At 36.9% G+C, this 15,853-nt stretch overlaps 1 protein-coding gene across 1 annotated transcript in view; it reads right to left on the bottom strand.

Annotated features, from left to right (window-relative positions):
- Window positions 1–7,455: 7,455 nt before the first annotated feature.
- The window catches only part of KIAA1217 (KIAA1217 ortholog), a 221,946-nt gene continuing 213,548 nt past the window's right edge, over window positions 7,456–15,853 (bottom strand). Inside the window, 5 exon segments of the mRNA XM_026706260.2 lie at window positions 7,456–9,596; window positions 10,262–10,384; window positions 10,868–11,553; window positions 11,556–11,619; window positions 11,621–12,379. Coding sequence (XP_026562045.2) covers window positions 9,066–9,596; window positions 10,262–10,384; window positions 10,868–11,553; window positions 11,556–11,619; window positions 11,621–12,379 — 2,163 coding nt within the window. The 3' untranslated portion in view covers window positions 7,456–9,065.

The following is a 15,853-nucleotide window of genomic DNA, read 5'->3' as shown; positions in this document are numbered from 1 at the left end:
AGTATCTGGGGATGAAGATAACTAACAATCTGACTTGGTCTCTTCATATGTTTTTAGTGAAACATGCAAACCAGCATTTGCATTTCCTGCATCAGATGAGGAGAGCACATTTTTCTCCTTCTGTCTTGGCTAGTTCTTACAGAGGCACAATTGAGAGCACTTTAACAAACTGCATCACTGTTTGGTTGGTGGCAGCAATGCCTCAATTAGACGCTCCATACAGCAAGTGGTAAGGACATCTGAAAAGATTATAGGAAGCTTGCTTCCTGTTATTCAGGATATTGCTTATAAACACTATGTGCTTAGAGCTCAAGGCATTGTTAGAGACCTCAAACATCCACCTTATGGTCTGTTTCTGTTGCTCCCTTCTGGGAGAAGGTTTTAAAGTATTTATAACAGGGCTAACAGATTGTGTAACAGCTTTGTTCCTTATGCCATCCATCTTTGTAAACTCGCAGGATTCTTTTTTCTTCACATGTGCACGTATACATTCAAACTAGACTGTGATGTTTCTCTGTGTCATATATGTGTGTGTTTGTGAATATATGCATAATGGTTATTTTTGAGCTGAATGCAGTGAAATATCATTTTACTGTATGTTCATTAGTGTATATTTAAAGTTACAATAAAGTCTTTATTCCATTCCATTTTTAAGCCCTGCTATGTTTGTAGAACTAAGTCCATTCAATCATTTAATATATGGATACTTATCAATGGCTGATAAACATTTTCAAAGATAATTGTTCTGACCAAGAAAAAAAATGTGTATTTTAAACTAGGCCATGTCTTTAATGAAATGACAACAAAAAAAGAAGCAATTTGGGAAAGACAACTGACAACTGAGAATAACACAGAATTATAATTTTGCAGTTATCAGAGAATAATCAAACAATAATATAGTACCAAACTTTTTATTGGAAAAAGCAAAAACAAAATTGTAGTCTAAAACCATAACCACTAGGTGGCAGCATGTAACCAACACTTTCCCAATTTCCATCTTCTAGGCTAGATAAGATTTAAAGTAAACAACTGGGTGAGTATAGGGCAGTGTTGGCAAACCTTTTTGGCACCGAATGCTGAAACAGGAGCGCATGGACGGGCAGGGGAACACTGGAAACCAAGAGAACAGCTCCCCTCTTTGCCTGGCCTTGTCTATTGAGCTGATCAAATACTAAACAGGCAGGAGGGAAGTCATTGCTCAGCACTTGGACTGGACAAACCCTGTGCTGCCCCCCAAGAAAGCTTTGCTTTTCAGCTTTTATCAGCAAGCCTATCCTCTGCTTCGAAAGAAAAAATGTTGTTGTTAGTTGCAAAGTCGTGTCCGACCCATCATGACCTCATGGACAACCTTCTTCCAGGCCTTCCTGTCCCCTACCATCGCCTGGAGTCCATTTAAGTTCACGCTGACTGCTTCAGTGACTCCATCCAGCCACCTCATTCTCTATCACCCCCTTCTTCTTTTGCCCTCAATCGTTCCCACAATTAGGCTCTTCTCCAGTGAGTCCTTCCTTTTCATTAGGTGTCCAAAATATCTGAGTTTCATCTTCAGGATCTGGCCTTTTAAAAAGCAGTCAGGGTTGATCTTCTCTAGGACTGACCAGTTTGATTGGCTTGCAGTCCAAGGGACCTGCTGGAGTCTTCTCCAGCGTCATAGTTCTGTCCTGTTTTAAATGTTCTGTTTTAAATTATTTTAAATTAACTTTACCCTCATTCTTGTAATTCAAGTTGTGTTAATATTAACTGCTTAATCTATGTATCCCCTAATGGCAAGAATACATCAGCTTTATCATTCTTTTGGCATACCTTTCCCAATTTTTTGCACACATATACATATTTTGCATACATTTGCATATTTTTGCATGTTCATTTTTTGCCTCTGCGTTTAGATAATTTTGAAGATGAATGCAAGGGTTGTGCTTTAAAAGAAGACCAGTGACTTACAGCCAATAGTGTTAATAGAAACAAATATTTAGATTCTGTCTTAAGTTTTTCTTATATTCTTTGCTGAGTTTGAAAGAGTGACTAGTAAAGTTATTAGCATTTCTATTTTTCTGGCTAGAAATAAATTTCTTCTGACATTATTTGTACAGCAATTTAATTTGATCTAATGGTTAAAGCATTAGGCCAGATCCTGAAGATGAAACTCAGATATTTTGGACACCTAATGAAAAGGAAGGACTCACTAGGAAGCAGTAGACTGTGAGTTCAAGTACCACCTTAGCCAAGAAAGCCAGCTGGGCATCTGGGCCAGTCTCTCAGCCCAAATCACTTCACACAATGACTGTTGTTATAGAGAAAAGAGGACAATGAAGATGGGTTGGACATATTCAGCTCCTTGAGTTATTTGTAAAAACAATAAAGGTGGGATTATAAATAAATGAATAAAAATAATGATAAAGTTTTGCATTTATTGTTCCCCACACTGAGGATGTTTTAAACTCAGTGTTATGTGACAAGATGAAGACATCCTTCAAAACAGTAAGGAACATTAAATTACCACAGAAAATGAAATTTTAGAGATAGAGCAATGGTAATATGTCACTTTTTTAAAAAAAAAACATTGTCCATGTACTCCAATCTAATTCAGTACAGTTCATTTAGGCTTGGACAACCTGTCTAATGCTATACTAAGGCAAAACATATTGATTTCTCTGAATGGAGCATGTTATGGTTTGAGTAGTAAATGCTGTAATAGAGTGCAACACATAACCTATGTTTATTTGTTTTAAAAGCACCAGAAAAAAAATTCCTGCATTGTCAGTTGTTAAACTTTTTATTACTATTAAAGAAAGTCATTGTAAAGTATAAAATACAATAGGGTTTGCAATCTTCTGGAGAAACCTTGCAAATACATTATGGTTGATAGTTACACGCATAATATAACACAAAAGAAAAAATACAGATTTTTAATAAATATTTTAAGAATCATATTTTTAAAATGTAAGGTAAGGTGAAAATTATGAAACATACAGTATAAGGGAAAAATACCTTAAGACATTGTTTCACATGAAGGAGTACTTGAAAACATCAACGTGTGTTAAAGTTATCTTTTAGTTAAGAAATGACATTACTGTGAAGAGTATATGATTTATATAAGTAACATGTAAATTTTCTCGGGGGGAGGGTAGGCATTGGCTAGTAACAAAGACCTTGCCAATATCTAGTCATGTTAGATACAGAAGCTATGCCTTTTGAATAAACCAGTACATTAAAGGCAGAGATTTCTTGCTGTCTTTAGGTGACAACAAACTACAAATTTTTGAGGGTAAGCACTTTCCTTATTTAATCTGTCAGTATTTAGAGGCACCTAGCCTCATGACATCAAAATATCAAGAAGAGATTTTAAAACATCATGGGGAAAAATAGTTAATACTCACAAATTTCTCATTTTTTAAAACCACTAATTAGAATTTGATACTCAAAGACACATACAAACATATAGAACTCATTTATTTTTAGAGATATCCCATTTTTACCTTTCCTATTTCCATTCATGGGAAACAATGATAGAAAAAAGACACTTCATTTTCACTGCACAGTAACACTTAGTAGAGAATACTTACCACACGTTTTTATATATATTCATGTCTGTCAAAAAAATTAGCTTTACTGTATTCGTGTCCTGAAAGGAGACTGTTTTCCACTTATAGTGATTTTTATTTTTTAAATTTTCTGGGCATAGATATATTCTCAGGATGCCTGCCTGAAAGGCAATGAAATCTAAAGTAATAATCCTCTTTATATACCTGAGCCTCAATCAAAAAGTTATCCTCAATTAATATATCCTGGCGCTACCTATTGACATAAACAGAACTTGAAATGCCCTACAAAAAGGAAATACAAGTGTCTTTAATTTACTAATAATTTTTTGTAAGATTTACAGTTGTTTTTTTTATCATTTTCTAATAGCCTGTCATTCAAAAGAAATAATAAAATATTCTTTTTAAGTGGCGATGGAGACAATTTTTTATGTTTCAGAAGTGTAAAAATTCTTGTAAGTTTGAGTAGACAACATTATTCCTGAAACTGCTGGAATGTTTCCTAGTATCTTTTTTTATTATCAACCAACATTCCCGCTCTATCTTTTTTTAAGTGTTTTTAATAAATCAAAAAGGAAGTGGTATGCTGCAAACCAAAAATCTTGATCATACTTGCAACAATATTCTTGGCTCCAAATAGATCTCCAGTGGGAAAACTTCAGAGAGAATTTTGTCTTTGGTAAGAGGTATTCTTTGACCTGTCATGTCTACAAGGATCCAGCAGCAGATTCTGGAAGATTTTGACCATTTAGTCAAACTCAGCTAATTTTGGAATAGCTAACAGTCTACAGTTATAAAGTTGTAGGCTACACCCAAAAATAAAGCAAAGTAAGTTAGAAGGTGTGAATGGTAGGTTAATTTTATTTAGTGGACCAATAATATTCCTGTAATCATTAGGCCTTTCAAATGTGGACCCTTTGTCAAACAATTGGCATGGAGGAGTCAAATAGCATGGCCTGCCAGCTGTTCTTGGACATCCCAGAGATCAATCCAATCAAAATGCTTCCTTGTTATCCATAAAGATTACCAAAGCTCTTGGAAATGCAATGCAAATCCTGTTGCAAGTGTCCTGTGGATTATATACCAAATCTAGAAATAATGGATAGAGTGACAACTGGAGAGGTATCAAGGTGCATATTTAGAGCCGCATTTTAATACCTCAGACAAACAGATTGCAGGACAGTGGGGTTGCAGAGTGCAGGTGGCCAAAAGAGCAGAGGTGGGAAGGGGAGATAGGTGGGGGGAGTTGAAGCACTTCTTGTGTTGGCAGAGTGCCTACACTGGCAGAGTGCAGGTGCTCTGCCAACGCTCAGTATGTGACTAGAGGGGTACTACAACAGTTGTAACTTTGAGGACCAGATAGAAGTACCATTTGTTAAGCTCTGTTGTATCTTCAGTTGTGAATGAATGATTGTTAAGTGAGGACTATCTGTATAATCAGTGCCATCTCCACTCTGTGTCCCAGCTTAACACCTGCCTTTGAAAGATCTATTTCCTCCAGCGCCCTCTGGAGATGCAAGCTAGTCACCATCTTAGCAGTTTTCTCTAAGATGAGAAGCTTGGAAACTAGATGAACATTATTCATAGCCATGTTTCTTTGAGAGGGGTCCTATCACTAACTGTTTCCTTCCTCTATCAAAGGTGTAAACTATTGCATGATCCAATCATATGTCATCTGCCAGGCAGTGCTAATTAACTGGGGGAGCAAACAGAAAAGGAAAAATGGTTAGGTTACCATCCCAAAGATCCTGTCCATTTCTCCAGGAGTTAATAGTAAATTCTTCCTGGATAACAGAACAAAATGGCATCTCATCGACTTGCATGAGTTCATCCAGCTGGAATTCAACTTTGAATAGGTCTAAGCAGGTTTATATGATGAATCCTTGAATGTTTCTCAGTGTCCTTAAAAGGATTTGTGTGATTTTTCCCTCCCCAACACATAGCAGGTCTTAAAACAAAACCATTGGGTAGCTTCCAATATATCACCATAATATAATGTCTATGATGGGCTCTTTTATGCAAGGATTCAGTCTCTTTCTTCTTCCAGTCTGGTTATGTTTTCTGTTATCCATTCTCCATATCTTCTTGGAAAAACTATGAAACCCACAAGATTAACAAGTGGAGAGAGATCCCATAGAAGCAAGCCAATCAGAGCCCTTGACATGTACCTGTTGTAGGTAGAAATTGAGGCCTCAGTCAAACTGTCTATCACATCTCCCCCTCCCCCCAAACCCTAAGTTAGGCTGCTTATTCCTTGAGCTAAAAGACCCAACTTGTCTGCAGAGGGAGACAGAGCAGAAAACAGAAGTGCACTTAGTGATCTGACCATTATAAAGCACAGTGCCATATAAAGCCAATTGCAATAATCCACACATGAGGTGATCAAGGGATTCCAAATCAGGAAAAAAACTGTAATATCCTTTATCCTCAGATTGGATCCCAAGAGCCCAGAGACAGAAAACAGTGTTAATGTGTGATTTTGAGAGAAAGTCAATAATCAAGGAGAGACTTTGTTCATGTAAGGGATGTTGATTATGTTAATTCTTTATGCTAACAGCCATGATAAAGGACAACTTCTAAGAGTATTAATGAAAGTAAAAATAACTCGCTTCAGCACATGAGAGGGGGAGGAAAACTAACCAAATGTCAGTTTAGAATGTTATGTGGTTATTTTATGGCTGAAAACTAACCAAATTTCAGTTTAGAATATAGCCTGGAGTTATTTTATGGCTGTTTGTATTATATGAACCTAGGAAATTGGATTAAACCATGGTTTAGTTAATCATGGATAAGCATATTTTGCAAATAAAACATTTGCTGATCTGTTATTCATATAAAGTCACTTCTCTAGGAAAAATGTAACATATATACAGTGATCTTAAAATGAAATACTTAAAATCCTAGAGTTCTCTGAAGATTCTGAATTTTTTTTGAAAGTCATGGATCCTGTAGTGTATTTCACCCACTTCTATTGACATCTCCATATACCCTCCTCTCATTGTAAACTTTCCATTTTAAATGTTAATAGAGTCTATTATAGATCTTAGTATGGAAGTTTTCAATACATCAATCCTGAGACAAGTCTTTGACATATTGATATGAAATGAAGGAAACTCCTATCATACTAAAGAACCAATCAAGCTCCCATGGGCATGTAAGTGTGCTTCAATAAGAATCTTAAGACTGCATGACTCACAAGGTTAGGATGTTGGTCTGATGATTGGCATGTTTGCATTTGAGCTGGTTGCTACTGAGGGATGGGGTGAGCTCCCATTACACACTCTACTTCCTACCAACCCAACAGTTTGAAAGTGTAGATAGGTACTACTTTAAAGGGCAACTTAATAGGGACATGAAAGAAGCCCCCAACTGGACATCCCCCCGGCAACAGTGATAACACTATTCAATCCTTTAAACCCAGGAGTACTTTGGTGCTCTCAACACAAATGTAATAGTAGCATGAGTTTTTGCACTACCTCAGAAATAGTGCCACCTCTCTCTAATGTCAAGTGCCTGTCATTATTCAACAACTAAGCAGATTTATTTCAGCCTCTGTGTCCTGTACCCATAATTACTCATAGGAGCTCTTTTCATTTTTAACATTAAAGCTCTGCAAAAGGTATAGCAACTTACACTCCCTTACTGAATTGAAAGAAACACTAATTGGCTGTGAGGTTGTGAAGATGTCTGATTTAAATTGTTTTTGAGAGCTTTAGGAATGAAAAATATAGCAGTGTAGGGATGTGTCTAGATAAATCTCTAAAAGCCATATTTGAAAAGGGAACCCTGCTTATTAACTATACTATCTTGATATATTTAATTATATGATTGAAAAACATTTTGCCAATATGGATATTCAATACAGCACCAAAGATTATGCCCAAAACAACTAAGAAAAAGGCAAAAACCCGGACACTGTAGTTTCCTTCACAGTTTATTATTGATATGAGATTTAACCTGTTGATTTTAAGTTTAGTCACTATCCTGCATCAAACACTTGTGAAAGACTTTGATAGAAATATTCGCTTTGAATACATCTATCTATCATCTATCTATCTATCTATCTATCTATCTATCTATCTATCTATCTATCTATCTATCTATCTATCTATCTATCTATCTCTATTATCTTATCCATCCATCTATCTTTATATCATCTGTCTTCATCATCTATTTCTATGTCCTTTGTACATGAATGTTCTGTAACAAATTGATAAACAGCAAAGCCATCATTTTGCTGAGTACATTAGTGTCTTTCTTTTATAAGAAACAGCTGTAAAATAAACACTGAGCCATGAAAGTTAATATTTGCAAAATGAATGTAAGCACATGCATGCACATTTCTACTGAAATCAATGGGATTTCAGGGTATTTCCTCCCAGATCATGTCCACAGACACTAAAAAAACAAGATTAAGAAGTTACTATTAGTGACAAAGTGATACCAAACTGTAAGCATGGACCCTTTTATTTTTGCAAAGGGTTTTCCTTTTACTTGTGTATATTGTATAAACAACGTATTGTTGTATAAACAAGATATCACAAAAGCGCACTCTGATTTTGCAGATGATTTCTAAAATCCTCCTCAATTTTTTCCCCATTTAACATTTTCCAAAATTTAATATGCATAATGGACCTTTGGTGTTGAAAAGTAGTCAATGTTCCCAGCCACATGCATTGTTTAGATTCATATATTTATATTTATAATCTTTATATTATAATATGTACAAAGACTTTCCATTATACAGAGCAGGACAGAAGTTACACTTCAAAAATCCACACTATAATACTACATAGTTTATCTAAGTCTAATTAACATGGAAAAAACAAAAAGGAAGCCAAAGCTTAGCTAAAATGAATAAGCAAATAAACAACCCCCCCCCCACCCAAAAATGCATGGCAAATTATTAAATATAATCTGATTGGCAGTGCCATAAATTTGCCCCATCAGTGTTTGTCTTAGCTTTTATGTTTGTCATTCTACTATCAAATGTACATTATAATTGTATCAAATGTTTTGACAAAAGAAATTTTAAAGTAACCACGATGGTTTTCTTTGTTGACAAAAATAGAAATCTATAACAAATTTGAATAACTCCAAAATAAAAGAAAAATATTTTAGTTTCAGTTTTACAGTCTTCTTATTATCCTGATGCTTTAATTCTTGTACTTAAAAATAGCTTTATACAAAAACCACAGGCTTCTTAAATACAGTTTTTCATGCTCAATACATTTTTGTGCACACATTTCCAGTCCACTCACGTCCTTTCAAATCTTATAACAGTTTCTATTTAAAAGACAATCTGTGCTTCATATATAATTCCCTTGGCTGTTTAACCAGTAATGAATGCTTAAAAACTACATTTATCACTAATTCACGATGTTAACCCTAGTGTTTAGCACAAATGTAGCATTCAGCCTGAAATGATACAACAGGATGGGTAACAATCTTCAGCTGTAAGACTGGTTGCAACATCATCAGCATGTTAGGAAGGCTTGGTGAACCGTACAGGCCCAGGTATCACTTTTAAGATGGCTCTTTGGTGATGGTGGAAGATGCAGTGGCTTTGCTGACACTTCCATTCTGGGACTTGTAGCTGGTAAAGCTGGGTGTGTGGATTGACCGAATGTTCTTCATACTTTGGTTTGGTAATGTGGTAGAGATGGAAGAGGGTGAGGAGGAGGAGGAGGAGGAGGAGGAGGAAGCGGAGGAAAAGGAAGAGGGAGGAAGAGCGGTTGGGCGGCCATTTTGAGTCTGTGTGGAGAGTAAAAGGTGACTGTGGCCTTTACCTGTGTGAGTAGGATTCTGGAATTTTAAGGAGCCATTAGCAACTGAAGGGATTAAGGAAGAAGAATGAGTAGGACGACCTGTTGGAGGACTGAGAGAATTAGAAGGAACGGAGGCTTTAGTGGATAGGCTTGGAAGGTTAGTGCTATCACCACTAGACATAGAACTACTTTTTCCAGAAGTGGAAGAAAAGGCTGGAATTTTTGAGGCAGATAGAATTGGGGAAATAGCTTTATAGTCCCCACCAGCTTTCTTAGCACTTCCATTAGCCTGTAAATAAAGATGGTGGGAGACAGTTTAAGTCAGCATACATCACAAAGCATGGGAATATGTAGGAAATTAGGCTCGAGAAGAATAAGAATGACTTGTTCAAACCTGTCCTAAGTCTTGCATTTATGGGCTGGAGCTTTCCCCATTTTTCCTATCCCTTTAAGCTGCACAGCAGAAAATGCACAGAGCAAGAGGAAGTTCAAAGAAAAGGATATGTAGAAAAGTGACCCCAAATATTGGGGTTGATGAAACATGCGTCAGAATTGTTAAGGTGAAGATGGAAACACTCCGGTGGGTGGTTAAGAGGTGCTGACTGAAATCTGTTAAATAGGGAGTTAGTATATAAACACTTTAATCAGAAATGCTTCAGACTTATCGATTCCTATTGCTGACCTCAAAAAGTATTACAGCTGAGTACTGGAACAAAACTTCAAAAGCAGGAGATGTTTGCCACGACATGCACAAGCTGATATCAGAATAATGCAACTGTTAAGATACTTTCATTCCCCACACCCTCAAGCCCTGGATTCCAATTCAGGATCTTCACTGGGAAGACAGTTCATGATTTGGTAGCATCCAAAACTGGCAACTGGACTTAAACATTTATGCAAAGCATTCATCTCAGTACTGACTTCATCCCAAGATTTGGTTTAGGGTAAAACTACCTGTCTGTACTGGCGTTGGTCCTGTAGCTTGTGTTGTTTAATGGTCTTGTCCACACCTCCTTGCCTACTTTTTGTGGCTGCAGGGATTGGCATCCTGCTTGTTTGTGAAGTGTTGGTTGAATTCTGTGAGGAAAGCAGGTATAAGGATAGGAAAGAGACAAAGGGAGACAGGTCAGCGGGGCTCACTGTAGATGAGAACGATCACAGCACATGGGGAAAGCTGCTTTAGGTGAGAAGCTAAAGCTCAACATGCATGGAAAGCACCAGAGTAAACCACATCAAAGTCAAAGTCAAAGCACTGGTGTTAATTTCAAGAATAAAAAAAATGGAATAAAAGTTTAAGTGCTAACCAATCATAATTTAACTGCTGCAACCCACAACAGAATATCAACTAAGCATCTTATGCCCACCACCAAAATCAAACAAAAATCAGCATTTTTAAAAAATTGAAAACACACAATATTAGCTGTTAAGTACTAAATTGGATGCACCAACAAGCCACCGGAAAAGAAGCAAACCAATCAGAAGACACCTCTTGCTTATTGTTGATTACTACTGCAGATTTTTAGAAAGCAGCTGGAGTTGTGATTTTTCATACTAAAGTACCTTTCGTGAAGATGATCGTATTGAAGGAAGCGATTCAACATCAGCATTGCTTTCTTCCACCACTGTGGATTCTTTGGGTGAGAAAAAGCCTGGGCCAGGCGGTTTCTCTGCCTGGCCTGTGGTTTCAGAAAATGACTTTGGACTCATCTCACTAATGGTGCTCTCTAGCTGTTTGATAGTTTGTTCCAGGCTGTCTAGAGTTCTGTATGTATTCTTCCTGATTTCTTCAGTTCTAGATGCCTGGACAACTGCCTTTGATTCTGATTTTTCAAAAGTGCTAACAGATTGAGAACTAGGTATTTCAAATCTTTTTGCTTCTTTATGTTGTTTTACGGTGCCATCTTCCTCCTCCTCTTCATAGACAACAACTTGTAATGTTTTCTTGCCTGTTTTAGTTCCTGTGCGAATTGCCTGAGTGAGAGCGGCTAATTGCTTTTTAGGAAACTTAAACTTAAATTTCTTCTTAGCATCAGGAACATCCAACTTTGGTTCCAATCCATAAATATAACTGGATTTCTGATGCTCCTTTTTGTCCATCTCCTGTCCTTCAGACTGTAGAACTTGGGGTGCTGAGTTAGAGGAAGTTTGTTGTATGGATTTCTCAGTAACCTGTATCCTATTTGTCTCGGTGGCTTCTTCATAGTGAGTATCATCAGTTGTATCAAATTCTTCATTTTCTTCCTCTATTTTTCTTCAGTCATCATTTTTTCCAACTCTTCATCACATTCCTCAAATATTGTTGAAAGTCTTTTTGTAAGCTGATCTGATATCCATTGGTTCATCAAAAATAATGATGACTGGTTTTTTGTCCAAGCAAACCACTGGTTCTTCACCTTTAAAAGTTTCAAGCATGCTTTGTTGAGATGGTGTTTCTTTTTTGGAATCAATGTTCACAGTCTGTACAGCATTTCCCTTCCTGTTCACTATGTCATGAACCTCTCCACCTGATAGAAACTGAACAGCTGTTCTAGTAATCATGAAGCCAACATTCTCTGATTGTGAATTCTCCTCATTTGGAATACTAGCTGGTGATTCTACTTCATCAATATCATTTAAGTTGATGTTCTTAGATGCTCTGTGCCTTAGTGCGACTTGATTACAGGCACTAACTGACCTTCCCTGTTCTTGTGTTGATGGAGAAACTAAAGACATTTCTTGGGTGCATGCATCTGTCTGTCCAACAAGAGGTACCTTTGCATCTTCCAGAAGGTCTTTTGGGGATGTATCAGTCTCTCTTACCACAACATAACTTGGTTTTTGTCTTCCATTTTCTGCTTCTAAAACTTGTATTTCTTCAGGACATCTCTTTCCTTCATTTTCTAACATACTACTAGAGAGGTTTGTGTTTGGTTTAAAAGAATTTTTGTTGGCATAATCCTTGTTTTCCAAAAGCAACTCTGGCCTAAAGGCAGAGTTTTCAGTGATGCTGAAAGCACCTGAGATCATGACTTCTGTTCTCCCTTCAGTCTTGTCCTTGGGATGGTCACTATCTTTTGTGGCCTCCCCATCAACCTAGGGGGGGAAGAGTTGCATTACTTAGGTTTTTGCTTTTGTTTTAGTTCAGGACTATTATTTGACATTTAGTCCCCTCTTATGGAGATTTTATCTGATGTTATCCCAATCAGCTAGTATTATCATCAGATAATATATGTATGCCCCTCTTTACATCAATACACAGCCATTTCCAATGTCTTCAGTTGATTTCAGTATCTCTTCATAGGATAACTTCAAATTGTGAACAACATATGACATAAGTACAAATATTTTGCAGACAATGTGAATGCTAGATGGAGCTGGTCCTTTAAAGGCTCTCCATATTATGAAATACTTTGCCCCCAACTAAGTCACGAGAGAATCAATGATTTCACTCCAAATGTTCTAATACGTAACTGTTCTTCTAGCTTAAAAAAATAGTTATACCACTATATTAGAATATGTCCAATTTTTTTTTACGGGAATTGTTTTTCCTCCAAGCTTTAATTTTTAAATGTTGTTTTCTCAACTTCTGTGATGAAACATAAATTTTAAGAGAGTAAACTCTTAAGTCCTAGGCTTATTTGACAGAAAAGGATATACAAAAAATGGCAGAGCAAATTTTACTCCAACCTTCCTGATAAATTAACCTACAATTAAATTCAAGATAAGGTTGAGGGAGGAGCTATCAAGAAAGAGAAACAGATCCTGCCATATAGATGAAACTCTGTGATGCTAGGTGAAACTGGATTAATCTATTTGTCCAACATAACCTTCCAGTTGGATAGCAAGACAACCTATCTTAGCCTTCTAATCCTTGCATACTTAAATTGTAGCTTTTGCTATTGGCAAAAGTACTCCCACAGTAACTACAAATTCTGCAGAGGACAAATGATTCCTATTTCATCAATCATTCAAATATTAAGAAGAATTGTATCAAACTTCACTTTTAAAGACTGCCACACTGAATGAAGGGAGTGAAAATGCAGTGGGATACTGCTCTTAGTTTTGCTAATCTTTCAGGAGCCCTCTATGGTTAACAGAGGGTGTGAAAATTTGAGATCAATTCAGAAGACCAACCCAGCAAACCAAAATTCTTTACAAAATACAGTGGTATAAAAATATAGGTAACCCTCGACTTACAACAGTTTGTTCAAAGTTACAACAGTACCGAAAAGAATGACTTATGATCATTTTTCACACTTATGACCATTGTAGCATCCTCATGGTCACATGATTTACATTCAAATGCTTGACAATTGGTTCATAGTTCATAGACACTTCTAAATAGGCTATGCTTGGCCTACTGCCTAAAATGAACCATGACAAAACAAGGTGAGTTTTCTTCTTCTGGAGTTTTCAAAATTCTACCCATTTGGCATCTCAGCAGAAAAATCTCCAGAACTATTAAGCATCTCAGAAACTGTTCATTTGAAAAAGGAAGAGGAGACCTCCATTCTGTTTCTTTAGCCTCTCTGAAGTCCCCTTGATTACACACCAACATATGACACATTGATGTTCTACTGCTTCTATTCTCAGGACAATTTAAAAAGTTTAGTGGAAAAGATATTTAGAGGTAAAGATAACCTCTAAAGAAGTTACTTATTACCCTATTAATAGAGCACCTCTTAAATGTCCCTCTCATAATGAAAGAAAACAACCTCAGGCTCCATATACCTCTCCTTGTGACCATACCACATGACTGCTCAGCTCCCTGCAAACCTTGGCTACAAAAGTTCCTCTCTTATAGAATTAGCATCATGATACGTATTGTATAGATAGATACTCAGACGTTTAACCTCAGAATACCCATAAATGTCCATAATAGGGCTTCATTCATCCTTTCTCAACAAGTCCTACAGAACCTTAGATTTGCTCTGAGATATTGCAACTGAAATATTGCAGACTGACAATGCTGGTGCCTACAATGGTGAGAATTACAGCAGTTCATCTTCAAAGTTATGTCGTCACTGGAAAAAGTGAATTTTACACTTACAACCACTGCCGCATCCCCTTGATCACGTGATCAAAACTTGGATGCTTACCAGCTGCTTCATATTTATGACTGCTGCAGTGTCCCGGGGTCATGTGATCACACTCACTGAACTTTTGACAAGCAAAGTCAATGGGAAAGCTAGATTCACTTAACAACCGTGTTCCTAATTTGACAGCTGCAGTGATTTATTTAACAAACATGGCAAAAATAGGTGTAAAATGGGGCAAAACTCAGTTAATAAATCACTTAGCAACATAAACTCTGGACTCAATTGTGGCCATAAGTCGAGGATTACCTGTATTAGTTTAGTTTAAATCATTTAGTCATGTTCAGTTCTTGGAGACTGTATAGGCAAGTGCTCTCCCTGCTACCCTCCCAAGCACAGCTTCTTTCAGTTGTTGGATATGTCAGGTATAAAAATATAACCCAAAAAAGAAAGGGATGACAAGTGTAGACTATAATGTGGCCTGTCATATTAGAAATTTAATTCAGCAACTATTTGGATTGAATTAAAATAATTCTACACAGAGCACAGTTATTTGATATCAAATTATGATGTTGAAATGTTAAATATACAGCCATTATTAAATTTAAATATACTGTAAATTGCTACCTTGGCACTCTAAAAGCTCTTGTAGGTATAAATAAAGTCACTTGTTTTTTTAGGGCAGAGGATGATTTTACCGAAAAGAGAGATGGAAAGAGAACTGTCAGCAAATAAAAGGGAGTTTAAGTTTGCTATTACCATGCAGAGATAGTGTGTTAGCATTCAGCTCATGCAGACTAAACCGCAGTAAAAGGGAAAAAAAGAAAAACAACAACACCAAAGCTGTAGGTTTTCTGCCAGGGCGGGGCGATGGGGTAGGGTGGGGACAGCAACAGCTGCACTTCAAGGGCCAGAAATGAATACTGGACAACTTTACTATTAAACATTAATTTTCAGGCAGCGGAATTTTTCCTGTTGAATTATTTCTGTTGTCTGAACTTACTTTTCTTTCTACTAACATTTCATTACCAAGGTAGGTAATTCATACTGAAATGTAGTTTATTACTGGTCGTTTCTGTGGAGTAGTTTGTCTGTAACTGATGCTGCTGCCCATCCTGTCATGACATGTTTACTGAAGAGAAGCAAGTTCAGAGACGATCGGAGATCCAATAATTCAACCCTGAGCAACAAGATTATCCTCCATGACAGAGGTGGGGAATGATGGCTCTTCTATGACTTGCGGCCTTCAATTCCCAGAATTCCTGAGCCAGCCATGCATAATGTCATAAAGGGGCCATCATTCTTGACCTCTGCTCAATGAGAATCATCCCTGTTGGTTAGGACACAAGTGATTTATCTGTTACAGATTCTCAGGCATTCTTTGTGTGACATCTCCCCAGCATCCCTCAAAGCCCAATTTCTTAGCATCTGCCAAAGAAGATTCTTTATCAAACCTGGTTTTCAATAATGCAGTTTTTCCTTGTTTGAGGAGCCCCATGAATATGTCTGCACTGGTAATCTTTTCTATAAG

The sequence above is a fragment of the Pseudonaja textilis genome, chromosome Z (assembly GCF_049901715.1).
Source record: "Pseudonaja textilis isolate UNSWEBS1 chromosome Z, rPseTex1.2, whole genome shotgun sequence".
In the NCBI taxonomy this organism is placed as follows: Eukaryota; Metazoa; Chordata; class Lepidosauria; order Squamata; family Elapidae; genus Pseudonaja; species Pseudonaja textilis.
Note: the sequence above shows the minus strand (reverse complement) of the source record. Positions and strands in the feature narration are given on the sequence as shown.